A 19550-nucleotide genomic window follows, 5' to 3' on the forward strand; every position below is an offset into this window, starting at 1 on the left:
TACTGCACACTGACACAAATTACAAAATAATATTTTATTGTCAGTTGATAAACCATCTTCTTTAAATTCTGAAATGTAACTTGTTAGTTTTGATTTTAAATTGACTGAATGACGTACTTTTGGCATATTTACCGTCTTTATAGTATGATTTACAAAACTGAACCTATGTGTACTCTGACTGGCATTTAACTGTTGAGCTGCACAACTGAAGTCTGTTAAAAATTTTAAATTAAATTAATACAGTTTTGTAACTTACTTTCCCATTGTTGATAGGACTGCTAATTTTCAAATAACTCTGATGTTAAAGGGATTACTGAACATGTGTTTAAATCTCTATTGTTGAAATGTATTTTTAAAAGTTAATGGAATTTTGTTTTGTTTTATTGTTAAACCTAATATAATATGGACTGTTTTATATGAAATATGGAAAATATATGGAAATTAACGAAAATATGTACTAAACTCTAAAATATGGAAAAATATGGAAAATAAAAGTAGGATTTTTCAACCCTACACATTGTGAAACATAAAGATAATGCAAAATATAAATTATATTAGCTTTATAAGTAAATATGTATTTACATATAAATCCTTTCCCTGATTATTATTATTATTATTATTATTATTATTATTATTATTATTATTATAAGAAAAATAATAATAATATTATTATTATGTAGGCCTAATATAAGCATTCATATGGTCTCTATGGCTGTAGGGATTCAAGGCTGCTTGACTTCGGGAGTGATCAAACTAGAGTCTCGTAATATTCACAACCAGTCTTTACGTCAAGGACGCGACGTTATACAACATTTTCGTGCGGGTTTTCGGCTTTGCGGGCGCTGATAGTCTCGCTTTTTCGATCGTTGTTCATCTCTATCCCGAACGTTCCGTCCTTTGTTAGATGTTTTATTTAACGACGCCGCTCGCAACTGCAGAGGTTATATCAGCGTCGCCGGATGTGCCGGAATTTTGTCCCGCAGGAGTTCTTTTACATGCCAGTAAATCTACTGACATGAGCCTGTCACATTTAAGCACACTTAAATGCCATCGACCAGGCCAGGGATCGAACCTTGGGCATAGAAGGCCAGCGCTATACCAACTCGCCAACCAGGTCGACCCGTCCTTTGTCTATATATACGGAATATATATTCGAATTGTCTTTAAAAGGGTGGTTTCTGCAGGGAAGTCCCTCCATTGTCCATGTCTCGTGTGTGATTCAAAGAATTATTACTTCCTTACGGGCACTGGCTTGTAAGACCCAGAAAGGAGGTTAAATGGGTAAAGGAAAAGAAAATAAATTACTACATATTACAATAGGCCTACGGTGCTTACAGATCTTAAATATTCTTTGAGTATGCCCATATAATTCCTCTGCCTAACTTTAATGGACAGTAGTCTATAGAAAATCATATTGACAATGAAATATCCATGTCCTAGGAGGGATTCTAATTCGTGATCGTAGCTTCTACACAGCATTTAATATGGTCTTAGTTGTTGCGTACATGATATCTTTGATAAAACTCAAGAAAAAGCACCACGTGAACCGACCGTGCTAATTTTATTGATACTAGAAACGACGTTGATACCACATATCAATGACTGCGAATAAGTTTACTACTGCAGCTGATAAAAATGTCCAGTAATAGTGTCGATCTTAATTTATCTTAATTTGGTGGGAGGCGTTTTCGTACAAGGATAGTACACAGCCTCCCCCCACCAACTATCTTAATACATCTGACCTTAAGAGCTGCCTAGCGAACTCTTCGTAAGGCCATGGTTGTATCTTTGTGAAATGTAGTCTGATATTATTTGGCTTTGAGGAAAGCTACAGCAAACTGTTCTTTCTCCGCGAATAACGACTATACAGTTACATGTAAAGACAATAGCATTTCTCGAGGTTGCGGGTTCGATCCCGCCCAAGTCGACGGCATTTAAGTGTGCTTAAATGCGATAGCCTCATGTCAGTAGATTTATTGTAAAATAATTACTGCGGAACGAAACTCCGACACCGGCGACGCTGATGTAATCTCGGCAGTTGCAAGAGTCGTTAAATAAAATATAATTTACAATTTTACAATAGTGTGAAAGATTCGTGCGCAAGATCAGCGTGTACAGACCGATTATTTAGTCCTGACAGCTCAGTGACGCGAAAGAGGAGAGTTCCGGAGTAGAGATAAGGGCGAGCGGTCTGTAAAGGAATGCAGTACAGCTTAACTGTACTGGAAACATACCGCTCTACCGCATGCGTGACATCCGATCCCTCCGAAGGCAAGTGAATGACCCAAACACCCCTTGGCATAACTAAATGGACTCGCCTGACGCACATCTCCGGCGACTGTCAGGACTAAATAATCATACTGTACTCGTAGATCAGCATAATATAGGCCTATACAATTTGAGCACCTTTGCAGTTCAGCTCGAAAGCGCTAGTTTACGACTGCGGACCTGAGTTCAAATATCACCAGGAAAAGCCAAGGTCATAACTCATAAGTGTTTTGTCGGAGTTCTCCCGTTTTTTCCACCACCATTCTTCACAATTCCCCTTTCATTATCATATCAGTGTTGAAAAATTGAGCATCTCCTATGTTATTTGACGTCGAATCCACAGTCCGGCACAACGGTTGTTCCTGGCGTTTTATCCAGAGATTGACAGAGGGCAGTGTGGTAGGTTCTGACATATAGATCTACAAGGCTTGTTCAGAAAGTAAGTTTCCCTGGTGCCGTTTCAAGAAATAACACAATTTCATGGAAAGATTTATTGGAAAAGAGACAGCAATTGTTGAACTATTTTTCAACATACTCCCCACTGGATTTCAGACATTTTGTCGTACCGTGGGATCAACTTTCGTATTCCTGTGACGTAGAAGCCTGCCGCCTGGGATCGGAATCAGTGTGTGACAATAGTCTGCACCTCTCTATCACTGTGAAAATGCTGATCGGACGGAAATTTCTTGAGGTGTAAGATACGAACATCGGCCACATACGGCTCGTCGGACAACAGATCTTCTGCAGGAGATCAGCTGGAAGGTATTTGATTATCCATTCTACATCCAGTGTCTCGTTTCCAACGATTACCTTCATTTCTTACACCTCAAGAAATTCTTGCCCGGTCAGCATTTTTACAGTAACAGAGAGGTGGAGACGGCTATCACACACTGGTTCCGATCCCAGACGGCAGACATCTATGACACAGGGATACAAAAGTTGATTTCACGATATGACAAATGTTTTAATCCGGTGGGAAAGATGTAGAAAAATAGCTCAACAATTGCTGTATCTGTTCCAGTAGATCTTTTCATGAAACTGTATTTTCTTTCTCTAAACGGCCTCAGGGGAACTTGCTTTCTGGATGCGCATAGTATATTAGGAGGAGCACCGAAGTCCCCACCCATCAAGATTTTGATTTTTTGACAGAGATAAGACGACTACGGTATATATAGACACACACGGTGTTTCAAAATTATGGTAAGACTTTCATAATTGAGGCGTTGATATGAGAAAGGTTGTAAAGTCAGAAAAAATCGATTTTTCGTTTTGTCATGGAAAAAATAGTAAGCACTCGTGCCAATGTCGTGGAATGTGTGACAGTAAACAGAGTTATTTATTACTATTGCCTGTCTGAAAGAGTGATTCAGGTGTCCTAAATCTATTCCATTCAGAATGGTAAGTTTTCATTTTTGTTTAATCATCATCTCGACAATAAGAAGTTCATAGCTATTCTTCGTTTTTGTACATAGGTACTATATTAAATTTATTTCGTTATTTTCTTTGTGCAGGCTACTTGTAAGTCCAATATATGAGTAGGTATAATCATGATGACGCCCGACGATTTTTGTGACTTTGCCAAGGAATGTGACAGATTTTTAATACTGTACCTATCAAAATTAGCACTCTCTCCTTAGTAAGGATTTCAAGAGCAGATTTCCCGTTAATAAAACAAGGCAGTCAAGTCATTCAAGGAGGACGAACCGTGGAAAGGGTTCAACATCTTCAAAAGAAGGCAGTCTTTCCAGACCATCGCAAATAATATGCACTCATTACAACCTCTTACAAAGAGGCCAGTATTAAGTCAGCCCCCAAAAAAAGGTCCCACTAGCCATGGTGGATTTTCTGGATAAGAAGTACAGTGAATTTTATCGGAACATTTATGCTTGAAAAATAAGAAGCGGCATACACTATTTTAGTTAAACTCAAACTCATTTCACTTAGATTTTTAATTACTTTTCATACAAGCAGAATAAAGTTTTGTTAGATAAAATCTGTTTGTTGGTGTGCTTTCAACAAAAATACAGTTTTTTTGTAATCAGGTAATTTTTTGTTATGCTCCCTAAACAATATTATATATTTTTAAATAAAATATACTTTCTGGTGTTCTAAAAAATTTCGCCTCGCCTGTACAATTTCATTTTTATAACTTAAACCTTTCCCATGTCAGCGCCTCAATTGCTATTAATAATACAGTAACTTGGTGCAACATGAACTGCAGTGACCATTCCTGGGATATGTTGAAAATGACAGTTTTCAATCGTCCACAATCTCCAGAAACACTTCGGGACCTCGTAAGAGCTGCTCACAAGCAGACATTCTCATGGAGGGGGGGGGGGTAGATAAAAAAAGTTAATTTTTTTCTTCCACCATGATAATAACGTCAAAACAAGTGCTTATACAAATTTTGGCTACTCGAGCGCAATTTCCAGGGCCGTCAGAAAGTAACTTTCCCTGGGGGTCTACAGAAAGAAAACACAATTTCATGGAAAAATTTATTGCTATATACAGAAACTGTTGAGCTATTTTCAACATACTCCTCACCGAAATTGAGACGTCTGTCATACCATGGGATCAACTTTTGTATTCCTGTATCGTAGAAGTCTGCCGCCTGGAATCGAAACCAGTGTGTGACAGCCTTCTGGACCTCTCTGTTGATCCTACGGTATGAAAAATCTCATTTCCGGTGGAAAATATGTCGAAAAATAGGTCAACAATTGCTGTATCTGTTCCAATAAATCTTTCCATGAAACTGTATTTTCTTTCTGTAAACGGCCCTAGAGAATCTTAATTTCTGGACGGCCCTTATAACTGCGCTCAAATAACCGAAATTTGTATAAGCACTTGTTCTGACATTATTAACATGGTGAAAGAAAAAAAAAACTTTATCTGACCCCATGAGAATGTTTGCTTGTCAGATGGAAAGGGACCTTCCGCCTCTAGAAGGCATCAACGCAATGATCACAAGCATGGCACGTGTTAGAGACCTACATACACATTGCCAATGGCAGCCATGGACTGTACGTACGTACTACGATGCAGTGAAAAATAAAGAAACCTTCACCTGCCAGAGACACCAATAATTTATTATTTATTTATTTGGGATATTGCAAAAAGAAATTTTTGGTTCGGAATATTTAACATTTTCAAGTTATTTTTCTGTATGATAAAATAAAGTTGGTAATTAAAAAATTCACTACTTTCTTATACATATTCCAAACTTTTTTGTGAGGTGCGTATATTGATAATAAGAAAAATAGGAAAGGGCCATGAATATTAAACAATTTGCTTAATTATATTCTTAAATTAAATCAAAATTAAATGCATACATTGGCTATAATGGCCACAAAGCAATGGCCTGACAAGATTCCAGTTCATGAAAGGCTGGCGAGACAACTAATAAAGAGTCACTTAAGAGTTCAGAGCATTCATATAACTTATGAACTGCGTGCTTGCATACGTCTTGTTCTGGGAATTAAAGAAGAAATCCAGCATAGAAGAAAGAGGCTCACCAAAAGGGAGGCCTGCATTACTTTCCATCCCAATAATGAAAAGAAAAAAAGCATACATATGCCACAGATACAATAAAGACATTTACTTGGAATGTTAAATTAAAATCTGTATGCGTTCTGTGAAATAGTTTTGAAAATCTAATGAATAAAGACACTTTACAGTTCTCAAGAAATGCATTCATACTTTGTTTTCATTTTTATATTAACATTTAATTCGTATATATTATAAATGCATTACCATGATAATTAAAATGGGCATTATAAAAATTTGTGCAAGTTTCTCAATGTTTTTCACAGAATCACTATATGAAGGGTTCAGAACCATAATGGGCCAAGCGCCATTTATTAAGAACGGAGAAAGCAAGGATTAAAGTTAAGTGAATACCGGTACCATAGTTTAATGAAGATTGACATATAATTTAGTTTTAATTTGCATACTTTATATTACTTGCTAGATGTTTCAATAAATGATGGCCTTCATTTAATTTTAACCCTTGTTTTCCCTTTTTTTAATGTATGGCGCTTGGCCCACTATGGCTCTGAACCCTTCAATTAACGCTTGCATGTAGACACTTTTTAATCTCTTGCTTTATCATTGTTATAATACTTCCAAATTGACACTAACGAACAATAATTTCAGTGAACAAAACAGAATTATACTTTACTTTGTTTTTTAACAACAAAATTTAATAGAGATCTTCCAGACTGGATCAGGTTGTTTGTCTATTATGGTAGTAGTTGAAGGTAAAAAAATCCTTCGCTCTAAGCCGGGTTTGAACTTACGATAATGATAATCATGATGAGTTGACCACTAGATCGCTGAAGACGATTTCTGTCACTTGGAAAGGGGCTCGCACGGGCGGTACCTCAAATATGGCCTTGATCGAACTTCCTAAATACATGATGTAACTTCGTTCCCGCCAACTGTCTCAATTATAAAACTCCGCGAGTTCCCAGCTGCGCTGTCCTCCTTGCTCTACAGAACGTTAAGGAGGCGGTGGTGTCACGTGAATCTATCGTCACAACTACCATGGTTAACAGAAATTGCCTAACAAATGACATCTTGACATCGCGGTTGCAAATGGCATCGACCAGCAATCAAATTACTACACTAAACGCGATGGATGGTTCTTATCGTTTACTACGCTTCTCGACATTTCTATCAGTATACACCCTTTCTCTGAAGAAGTGATGCAACAAGTAATGTAAATACATTTCAGCACAGAGTTGGAAAAGCAATTAATAGATTCATGATTTACTACACCCAAAATCCATGTTTCACACACGTACTCGTAATAAGATACAGAGGTGAATCTTTTATAATACCATATTTTGCGAGAACATTATCGTATTTTTATTAAAAGGTTAATATAATAATTTTCCAAATTTATTTTCTTTTACACATATTTAAGCATAATATACTGTACATATATTCAATGGGAAAATATTTTTCGACAATTATTATCCTTTCTTATTAAAATAATACTTTTACAAATGTGCCGGTTCAATATACCTCAAGGCACATGCCCATTATGTGGACAGAGAGAAGATGACATTCACATCGTTCTCGAATGTCAAAATACAAAAGATATACGGATGAAATTTATAAAAGAAAAGTTCCTACAAATAAATAAAGAAATAGCTATAAAAAAACTGATGAATAATGATAACACAAAATTGCAAAAGCAATTAGGTTTAGGTTTATATCTTTTTTTGACTAAAAAAATTAGAATGGAAAGAATAAATGAAATAGAATTGAATGAAAAAAAAGAAAATAAATAAATAAATAAATAAATAAATAAATAAATAAATAAATAAATAAATAAATAAATAAATAAATAAATAAATAAATAAATAAATAAATAAAGAAATAGGAAGGTGAACAAATACCGATTGTAACTACATGCTAGAATGAGTTGAGTCTTGCACAAAACTAAAAGCAAGTGCAAGATAAAACAAAAAAAAAAATGTTTACTAAATATGTAAATTGCAGAAATTGTATTTAAATAATACTATATCTTTGTGTAAAAAATTATTATAAAGTGTGTAATGTAAGGGTTAAATTGATTACTTGTATGTACGTTTCCTGTGATCTATAATATAATAAATATCACATCATAAAATGTGCCGGTACAGTGGTTTAGTGGCTAGAGGACTGGATTTATAATCTTCTGAACCCGGACCCGGGTTCGATCGCCGGCGTAGGCCTATCCCCGATTTATAACTTGTGCTGGGCAAGCCCGTGGTCAAGGTAACACAGGGGTTTTCTCCGGGAGCTCCGGTTCGCTTGTGGCATCCTAACAAATCTCCATCATCATCTGCCATACGTACAGCGTAGAACAGCCTCCTATGGCGCATCTTGGGAAACGGCTCTATTGGTAAATTGGTATGTATAGGGTGTAACAGAATAACTATTCCTAATTTTCTGATGTGATAGAGGATATGAAAATAAACATTTTTTCTTGATAAAGTAGTATCCAAAAATAGTTCGTGTAAAAGACAGAGCTCATCACTCACATTATGGCTGCATTTATGTTTCAGCTGTTCTTGTTCCAATGGAAATAATAACTGAAGTTGGTTTGTTGTTGTATGTCACAAAATATCGTTTGTGATTGACACGAATCCTAAAGCTGTGGAGAATCTCCGCAGTCAATGGAAGTTTTCTCTAAATATTTGCGTTGGATTTGTTGATAACTATCTAGTGGAGCCGCATCTTATGTATGCGCGATTTAATGAACATGTTTATGGTATGTTTCTTGCAGAAATGCTTCCGGAGCTATTTGAAGATGTCCCGATTAATATTTGGAGAAACATCATCTTTCAACACGACGGTGCACCCCCATATTTCGGCTTAAATTGTTGAAATTATTTAAATATAAATTTTTCGAATCGTTGGATAGGGAGAGCAGGTCCAGTTGCTGGGACGGCACGTTCCCCAGATATGACTCCAGTTGATTTTTGTGTTTGGGATCATTAAAACAATTGTTTACGAAACACTTATGATACAGCAGAAGAATTAGTTGCTATAAAATATTGTTCTTACTTTTGACGATCTTCTAACAAACCACAGATATTTCAAAGGATTCGTCGTTAAATCATACGGCGTTATAATTTGTGTCAACAATGGCGGTCAATTTTGAACAGTTCCTATGGTTTGTCAATACCATTTTTTTTTAATATCTGGTATTAGATTAAAAGGCTACTGTGTAACTATAGACGGTAAATAAAGTTAACTTTCCAAGTTGAGATTCATTTCTTCCTTTCTATCACTATCACTTGAAAACGAAGCATTTCCGGACATTACTTTATTAAGAAAAAATGTTTAATTTCTTGCCCTCTATCACATTAGAAAATTAGGAATAGTTATTCTATTACATCCTGTATAACTGATTTCATATGGTTGAATAATGAACAGTGAAGTATCAGTCATTAGTAAAAGAAAAAAAATATATACAAATTATTTTTCTTTTGCATGTATTTGATTAAGTATATAAATATATATTTGATGAGGAAATATTTTGCGATATTATCCCACTTTTTTTAAAAATAAAAATTAACAATTTTATAAACTGTCGTTCTTTACGAAGCTGCGATCTATTAAGAAATCGTTATCTTGTTTTACGTTAATGAATCCTGAAAATTCTCCAATAACTTCAAAACTACATGCTTACGTAAACTTAAAAATTTTACTCTATGTACTGTAGTGTAAGGGTAATATATTGTGATATCAAGAAAAGATAGCAGAGCATTCATAGAATCCCTATAATTGCACGGAATGTTTAAGTGGTTCATAGTTTTGCGATTTAAAATAATCGTAGATTACCGCTTTACGAAATTCATGTCAACATAATTATAGGAGAAAGAATTTGAACTTTTAATGAATATCATAACAAGTGCAAGAAAATAAATAAATTAATGAATAACATAACCAGTGCAAGGAAATAAGTTCAGCATTCGCTGCTCACGCCACTACACTGCGTTCCATAGTGTCTGGACAGGCGATGTATAGACCCTACATTGCCGGCAGAGGATGGGAGAAGGATAACTGCTAATCAGCCAATGGCAGAGATCACATTCTAGGCTTATCGTGAAGTTGGGCAGAAGTAGAAGAAGCTTTAGATCGCATAACTTCACGATAAGCCTGGAAAGTGACCTCTGCCATTAGTTGATTGGCAATCATCCTTCTCCCTTTCTCCGCCGGCAATGTTTATGTCGCTTGTCAGATATTATGAACCGCAGTATAGTAATATCTTGAATGTACTGTAATATAGGGTGAGTCAAAAGTCAGAAACCATAGTGTTATTCACTTCAGCTTGTAATATCTATCTATATCAGACATCGTAAAATTGTGTTCCGTGAAACAGCGCCTGAACTCTGACGCAAGTTCCACGTGACAACATCCCTCTTCGCGCTGAACCCCTTCCTCTAGCATTGTCTGTAATGTCAGCAGTGGCTCTTTCTGTTATCCAGTACTGTCTGGATAGTGATTTGGCGTTCATAACAGATATTTCTGAACAGCGATCAGAACATAGTTGACATGTATGATGCGGTGAAATCTTTTTCCATGATGATAAAATGTTTGGAAAGTGCAATTGTAACAAAATGAGTTTCGTCAGTTTTCTTGTCTGAAGTCATTTTCAAATGTTTCTGATTCAAGAACAGATAAATGCTGCGACATCCTGGAAACATTAATTTCAGAATTTAGAGATAGAAGTTTTTTTGTGATTTTAAACAAATTAAAAATGATTTCTCTCTATTTGCAAATCCTTTTAACACATCTATTCTGAAGGTACGACCAGACTTACAATTTGAGGTTGCTGATCTCCAAAATGACACCTTTGTGAAAAGCAAGGATAAGGATTGTGTTGGTTTAGATGTATTTAAAAATATTGACTCCTCTAAATATCCACGTCTTAGATCATTTGCTGCCACAATCGTAGCTATGTTCGGTTCTACGTATATTTGTGAACATTTTTTTTTTCAAAATTAAACATATTAAAATCAAAAAGAAGGACACGCTTAACAGATATCAGCCTTCGTGCAATTGACAGTGGCTACTTATGAGGCAACCCCTAATTTCGAAATCTAACCGAATGGAAATACTGTAATCAAAAAAATAAACATATTAAATCAAAAAGAAGGACACGCTTAAAAGATATCAGCCTTCGTGCACAATTGGCAGTGGCTACTTATGAGGCAACCCCTAATTTTGAAATCTAACCGAATGGAAATATTGTAATCAAAAAAATAAAAGAATGCAGATGAAAATAATACAATCCTAAAAAGATATTCAGTCCTTTCTCTTGTTATTATGAAGACAGAATGTAGTGACGATCACAAACCGCCTCTTATTGCGACCGATGCTCCCCATCTCCTGTCTTCACCTTGCGACTGTAGCGGGTAGTAGGGCCTATACTATATATTCCGCCATGAACTTGTGATGTTTCGCGATGCCTGATCTATAATGATATGCTCAATATGATGACCCTATTCAGCAAGACACAAATTCAGACGACGCTTCCAGTTCTTCAGGACACTGAGGGCAGGAAATTCATATTTGGGCAGTGAACATAAATGAAAAGCGAATAAGATACGAGAGAGAATTGTATTACACAAATATAGGCCTATGGATTAAAGTAAAAGGGCTAAAAAGAACAGGACATGTAACAAGACCTGATGTCCAATATTAAAAAAAAAACTTACCTCAGAAATTGAATGCAAAAGCTTCAAAATTTCGATGGGAAAAAAGCGTAATTAAAGAAACTAAAAATACATCAGCGATTGTATGACTTGATGCTTTCCCGGCGTTTCATGTAGAATAACTCCTCTCGGGTTCTCTGCCATCTTCTTCAGGGAATGAAGAAGATGGCAGAGCTAGCCATCGAAAGCTTGGAAGCAAATATCCAACTCACCTGACTGAGAACCCGAGAAGAGTTATTCTACATCAAACACCGGGAAAGCCTCAACTCATACACTCGCTAATTTGTTTTTAGTAAGATGGCAGAGCTAGCCATCGAAAGCTTGGAAGCAAATATCCAACTCACCTGGCTGAGAACCCGAGAAGAGTTATTCTAAATCAGCGAGTGTTGCACTGAATAGAGGAGGCTGGGAGGAACTTCAAAAGAAAGCTATGGCTATGGCCCAAAGAGAGCTGTTGTGCTACTGATGATGATACGTATCAAAATTTTTATTTAAAGCTTCTTTTACTAAAAGAGACGACGAGTTAGGGAGTAACGATGCAAATGAGAATAGCATATGAAATTGGATTAATAGGAGAAAATCTCTTTTGCTTGGGAAGTTCCTATTCAATTTTAAAATTTGGTGCCATATTTCCATGTAACTTATTATAGAAATAGCATATAGGTCTATGCGTTTTACACATTTCCATTACAAGGAATATGTGATGCTGCAAAAATTATTTGAAATTTTTCTTCCAAATTACAGTTTCAGAATCCTTGATATCGCTCAAGTGATTTTGGCATACTTTTTCTTAGAACGTGCGTCCATTTTTCCTTCGACGATTTTTTGCGTATAAGACAAATCATCGGTACTGTATGCATCTACAATAAAATCCCTGTCCATCTAAAATTATATTAAAAAATAAAAACATTTCTCATAATATGAAGTTACAGAAATTATTTTGAAGATGACAAAGATATTTTCTATCTTCACAGAAAAACAATTTAACTCCATTTCTCACAGCATTAACTTTATCCTTGGAATATCAACTGCCCGTTAGTCTGTTCATATGGGTATAGTCTTTCCTTAAAAATTAATGTATGGATTTTGGTTGTATTCGACATCTACCTGGTAAATGTTCTCGGAACAGTAGTCATACGGTTATGATGAAGAATGTGGAAAGATAATAAAACTTCGGGTGCTCCGAAAGAATTGGTCTAAAATCGTATTTCTCAGTTATAAAATACATTTGGACTTATCAGATTTCAATGATAAATTTCCGACATAGAAAACCGATGCAACAGTCATTAGGTTACCAAAGGATTAGATTATTAGAATAAGAATGACAAAAATAAAACAATAACAATTAATATTACTGTACTGGGATAATAATAATAATAATAATAATAATAATAATAATAATAATAATAATAATAATAAACTTCACTGTTTTTGCACCATTGCCTACAACATTTCAAGAGCCCACTGCTTTCTAAGTTTTGGCCTGTTCAGTCTTGAAATGCTGAAAACATTTTAGTTTCTATTCCCTTAATTGCATTTTTAATAGCCTTATTTTTATTCTCATTCCACGAACAATATCTTTGTTTCTCATGTGACTTCAACTCGCAAATGATAATCGATAAAAAATAATAACTAACACTGAATAACATTTATTACAGATGTTAAATCTCAGTAGGATATCAAAAATAGATAAACGATTTGAATGCAAAAGGTTCAAAGAACCAAAAGATAAAAAAATACTTACATAGTACCTATGAAGTGTCTTTGTCACATTCTTTCATGCAGTAAACAGCTGTGTTTGACAAGATCCAGCCATTCCTTATCTGCATGATTCTACAAAATCAAACGTGTGAAGATTTAGATAAAGAAATTATTATTATCATTTTATGACTTACCGCCACAAGTGGCACATTGCTGCTTCCTCTAGAATCTCTTCTTGCGTATAAATAAGGTTATGTTCAAATATCAACCGTTTCCAAGGACCTTCTAGTAGTTCTAACCAATCCAGGGTCAGAAATGTAAAGTGGCTGCTAGAAGAAGACGTGTGTATTCGAATCTCGTCGAAATTAAACTGGACATTCACAGAGAATTCTCTGGAATTTATTATATCGGTCTGGCAATTATATCATAGTACTTTACAGCAATTAAGATAAACAGTGCTTCATGATGGTATGGGCTGGTTGCATCCAGTGTTTCGGCGCCGTAACAAGCCTCCTATCAAGTGCACTACCACTCCTCGAATATAACTTCAAAACTATACCTGTCAAATTCTGATAAAATATTACCTAACTTTAACGAAAAAAATGTTCATGTTATAAGGAAATTTCAGATAAACTAGATGATATGAATATATTCTTAAATTTACGTAATTTTAATTTACGATCTATAGGATTGATAACTTTATCTATTTTGTGAGAATTTTAAATTATCATGTTAAGTGTTGCTAGCACGAATCTCAACCTGCAGTGATACTGAGTGACTGTAGGCCTACAACTAGACATTTCTGAACGTGAACAGAAGGTGGAATTCGCAATTCTCTGTCTCCTAGGCAGGGGTGTATTTCAGGCCTGGCAGGCGACGCTAGGGCTCTTTTCTGATTTTCATATTAATGTCAAATTTTGCATTATAAAAAGTAACGTTTTATTCACATTTAAACAACTTCATAGTGAAGTCACAGTCTAGTATATACAGTCACGAAGCTTAATACTTATTTATTTATTTATTTATTTATTTATTTATTCTGGTGTAGTTAAGGCCATCAGGCCTTCTCTTCCACAACACCAGGAATACAAATACAATAATATAAATAAACAGAAATAAATACACTATAATATACAAAGTAAAGCTGCTCAAGAAATAAAGAGAGAGAAAAAAACACTATAAACAATGTAAAGCCACACAAAAATATACAGGTTGCAGTCACACAAACTTTAAATGAGTGATTAAGTATCATAATTAATTCCATCCTAACTAATTAACTAACATAAACAAGAAACTTGCAATTTTAATCTAGGTTAAAAAGAAAAAAAAACACAAATCAATACTTCTAGCAATACCTAAAAAACATTAACTAAGACAAAATTTTCCAATTTAATTTTGAATTGTGATAAAGTCCGGCAGTCCCTGACATCATTAGGTAACGAATTCCAGAGGCGAGGTATTTCTACAGTATAGGAAGATGAGTATAAAGACGTTCTATGATGAGGGATAGAAAGAAGTGCTTGATGTCGGTTTCGAAGAGTTGTAAGAAATTGAAAGCGCGATAACAGATATTTCGGAATAGAAGTATGCATGATTCTAAACAGAAGAGACAGTGAATGTATTGTTCTTCGTTCCTTCAGACGCACCCATGAAAGTAACTGGAGGGAAGGTGTTATATGGTCAAATTTACGAGTATTGCAGATGAATCGTATGCACACATTATGAACACGTTGTAGTCTCTCAGCTAAGCGTGAACTTACATTAGTTAGCAAGGAATCGCAATAATCAAAATGGGGCATTACAAGCGTCTGAATAAGATTCTTTTTTAGACTAAGTGGTAGAAATTCTTTCATATGAAACAAGGAGTGAAGTTGAGAAAATATTTTTTTGCAAATGTGTGTTACTTGAGTATTCCAATTTAGATCGCTATCCATAAAAATGCCAAGATTTTTAACGGTTTCACTGTATTTAACAATAATCCCATTCAATATTATATGTGGTATAGTACTGCTATCAAGAGTGCTTCGTAGACGATTATGCCCCATTACGATTGCTTGCGATTTCTCTGGATTTAACCTTAATCCAAATTTGTGTGCCCACAGTGAAATCGAATTCAAGTCTTCGTTTATTTTGTTTACTGCGTCACTAGTCTCGTCAGGGTGGAAATGCAAATAAATTTGCAAGTCGTCAGCATACATATGGTATTTGCAGTGTTTTATCATATTAGTCACGTCATTAATATAGATCATGAAGAGTAAAGGTCCGAGAACTGATCCTTGTTGAATTCCAGATTTCACGACACACCATTTTGAAGAATAATCGCATGCAATGACACATTGTTGACGGTCGCGAAGGTAGGATTCAAACCAAGTAACAGAACTTTCAGAAAGATTCAGAAGTCTTAATTTACATAATAGAAGGTCCGTGTCAACTGTATCAAATGCCTTACTGAAGTCAAGTAATGTCAGTAATGTTAATTTACGTTCATCCGTGGCTTCACGTATATCCTCATTCACTTTTAGTAGTGCTGTAGTCGTACTATGTCCATTTCTGAACCCGGATTGGTATTCGTCCAGTAAGGCATGTTCGGTTAGATAGTTCATTAGTTGTTTGTGAACAATACGTTCCAGAGCTTTTGATAGGGCAGGTAGGATACTAATTGGACGGAAATCATTTGCACATAATGGGGTTTTGATTTTAGGGATCGGACGGATAAAGGCTTTCTTCCAGAGGTTCGGGTAGGTAGAAGTTATGAGAGAGGCGTTGAATATATGTGTTAATGTCGGCAGTATTATGTCCAATATTTTCTTCAATAATATTATACTAATATTATCCACACCTTCAGCTTTAGAAGTAATACGTTTTATTGTCGCTCTTACTTCAGTTTCTGTGACATAAGTGAAGTAAAATATTTCTCTATCCGGAATTGGAGTCATTTGTAATTCGTTAACTGTCTGCTGTTTGTCGACCGTATCCAAGGTTATTGACTGTACCGTTGCAAAATGGTCATTTAGTTCGTCAAGAGAAACTGGCACACTGTCTACCTGAGTCCTGGGATTTCCTAAACCAATTGTCCGTAAGTTTCTCCACAGATTGGAAGGGTCAGCTCCCCCCTTCAAGATGTTATGAAAATGTCTCAGTTTTGCGTTTCTAATGGCTTGAGTAGTTCTGTTACGTAAGAGTTTATAATAATTATAAGAGATTTCTGTCTTGTCATGTTTAAACGTTTTGTATGCAGCGTTTCTGTCCATAATCATACTACGTATGTCAGCAGTCATCCATGGTGCTGGTGTCCTTTTTACGCGTTTAGATTTGATAGGAGCATGCTTGTCATATAAATTTATAATGTATTCATTTAGTTTAACAAGTTTCTCGTCAGCAGTATGTAAGGTCCATATTGAGTCCCAGGGAATCTTCATTGCGTCTTCAAGTAGTTGGGTTTCATCAACACGTTTCAAGTCACGGTACCTTATGAGTTTAGGCGTGGGCTTGGGACACTTCAAGGAATATACTAGATAAATAATACTAAATATGCAAACGTGAACAGTTGAAATATGCATCCATAGATAGTTGCTCACCACCAGGATCGCTACTATCGCCTCATCACAGACTCTTTCCCTAGGAGACCATAAAATGTATTGTACTTTCGATATCGTGTTCTTTTGAAAAAATTAACACATTCCTTCCACTATTGAAATTTGAAATACATAAGATTTATATATTATTTTCATAAAATATATATTATATTCTATAAACTCTCCTTCCTGGATCTTTCGGAAGGATAACTCTAACCTATTTTTCTTACAATTTATAGTACTACAAACGTCTCCTTGTCCCATATTATTATTCAAATTATTGTATTTTAGCCATTTACAGTTATTATAACAGATAACGAACTTTCCACAAAAATGCGAAATACGGTACAGTCAATGCTTTTTCGATCTAGACCAGGTCGTAATGTTTGTTCAGGTTTTCTATTTTAGTGTATGGAGCTCAGTGAAATATTATAACTTTATTGTTTAGCATTGCTGAGCTTTATTTAGTGTAATGTGTTATAAGTTCCGTTTACTTCTTGTTGCATAATATGTTGCAGAAATAATTACAAAACTGTGTTATTTTAATGTGAAGAGAATTTTACATGTTAACATAATCTGTTCGCGTCAACATTTCAAGTATAGAATGGAAGCTATTTTGAGGTTTAATAAAAAATAATTTATATTGTGATTTCAATTTAGCACATCTACCTTCCTTAATTTTAGACAAAACATTTACCATACCACTGCTATGAAATTAGTGTACGTACAATTGTGTTACTTCATCTCTTAAGTAGTAGATAAATACAATAATTCAGTACTCAATTTTAGTATTAAAATACAGACAAATTGAATGTCCGGGGTATCATACATGACATTATGATTAATTATAATGTATGGTTGCGAATTTAGGAATATAGGCTAAGTTAAATATAGTAAACATAACCTATAATTTTCATATGAATGACAAGGCATTGGAGATCACTAAACTTAGACAGAAAGGGGCAACTGGTATAGTAAACATATCTATAATTTCAACATATCTAAATATCTGTGCGGTGCAATTGAAAATTATTGAATCGTGCATAAATGAATGTACAAGAATTTCGCAATATTTAATCGAAATAAAGGCAGGTATTACACATATGAACAACGTAATTTTCACACCATAAATAATATTACATCTTAACTCGCAAGTAAATTATGTCTGAAGTGTCTAATAATCATTGTTTTAAATTTTATTAATGGAATTACACTACATTTTAGAGAAACATATATTACTGTTTATGCATTCCAACTAATTTATATGGTTTAAACGCCGCCCTTCGTGATCAGGTTAAGCGAGTTACATGGTCTGCCTTACGGCCTGTATTAGATCACGATGGCTGTGGCACAGTCTATTGTTCCTAGTACTCACAGCGCTCCAAGCGGCTAGCAACTATCGCGAGATTTGCAAAAAATCATCCCAAGCTTCGTGACTATATATAGTAGACTGTGGTGAAGTCTACTCTGGAGATCTAACAACCTCTTTGTCTTTGCCATAAGAAAGTCGCTCCAACTTTGTGTTCTATGTGTAAACAATCGGTTCAGTTTAAACAGAATGGAGCAGCAGCTCCTCCATTGTATGTTGGGAAAAAGTTAAATATTGCTTGCTTAATGTTTCTAGTATTGTTAGTACAACACATTCATTTTTCATACAGTTCCATTAGTATGTTGGCTAATATTTTAGTCACGTGTACTATTCTCATTTGCACGTAGGCTACTGCTGTAATGTACCAACAACAACAATAATAATAATAACAATAATAATAATAATAATAATAATAATAATAATAATAATAATTTACAGTGGATCATGGAAAGTTACATTAATTTTATCTATATTTGAACCCATGTATTTTCGTCTGACTTCCACAGGTATTTTTCGGAAGTGGTGGTTACGGTGATGATATGATGATATGATGAAGACGACTGCGACGACGAAGACAACTACTGCTATGCTATCGAAATCCCGTGGGCAGGGTACTTTTTTTTTTTAAGAAATAAACTACTGCTCCTAGGGCTCGTCTGCAGGATTATGTCTACCAGATAAATAAAAAAAGAATATGATATGAATGACATATACTTCCTCGTTAAAATTTTATTTTACACTTTTCAGGAGCAGATTGTTTTTCATAGAAGACTTGAAAGCACCATAATTGTCCTACCAATCGGTTGGTAGCCGAGAAGTAGTAAGTTTAGTGGTGGGTTTGCCACCCTAAAGCCTCTGAACTTGCTGACTTTTTCTCCAGGGGTGTGCTACCTTAGCACAAAAGTCTTGGTTTTAAGGCGCCAAGAACTCGCCTTCATCTGCTTCTCTTTGCTACAACTAAATCCAGTATGTCAATAGGATGGACCGTTCCAGATTGCCTAGACAGATCCTCAGGTACATACTTCGAGGGAAAAGATCTTTAGGTCGGCCCTTAAAAAGATGGAAGGAGACCCTAACACGCCACTAGGCCTACTACTTCAATTGATGATGATGATTATTATTATTATTATTATTATTATTATTATTACATTTTTCAGGAAAAAGAATCCTGTTTCCAATGATACCCAATTTTCTGTTTATTTTCTTGAACTATTCAAAAGGGATACGTACTTAAAATGATTTGCTGAGAATAAAGATATAAGAATCTTTCTTCTTCTGCATTGTATATAAAAGCCGTATTTAAGCCCACAAGAAGTAAAATATTTCGGTTAATTTAAATCGTCAGATTTATGTAATTTTATATAATTAATAATGTAAAAAATTACGTAAAATATACCTATATTTTGTGTGTGATAATCGCTCCTG

General features: G+C 35.0%; 1 protein-coding gene across 3 annotated transcripts in view; it reads right to left on the minus strand.

Annotated features, from left to right (window-relative positions):
* The window catches only part of LOC138697986 (protein SERAC1), a 215130-nt gene that overhangs the window by 121600 nt on the left and 73980 nt on the right, over positions 1 to 19550 (minus strand). The window contains exon 1 of one of the 3 annotated variants that reach the window (XM_069823622.1): positions 13376 to 13519. The exons of the other annotated variants lie outside the window; for them this stretch is intronic. Coding sequence (XP_069679723.1) covers positions 13376 to 13392 — 17 coding nt within the window. The 5' untranslated portion in view covers positions 13393 to 13519. Of the gene's footprint in view, positions 1 to 13375; positions 13520 to 19550 lie in introns of those variants that run through there. 3 annotated transcript variants of the gene reach the window in all.

The sequence above is a fragment of the Periplaneta americana genome, chromosome 4 (assembly GCF_040183065.1).
Source record: "Periplaneta americana isolate PAMFEO1 chromosome 4, P.americana_PAMFEO1_priV1, whole genome shotgun sequence".
Classification (NCBI taxonomy): Eukaryota; Metazoa; Arthropoda; class Insecta; order Blattodea; family Blattidae; genus Periplaneta; species Periplaneta americana.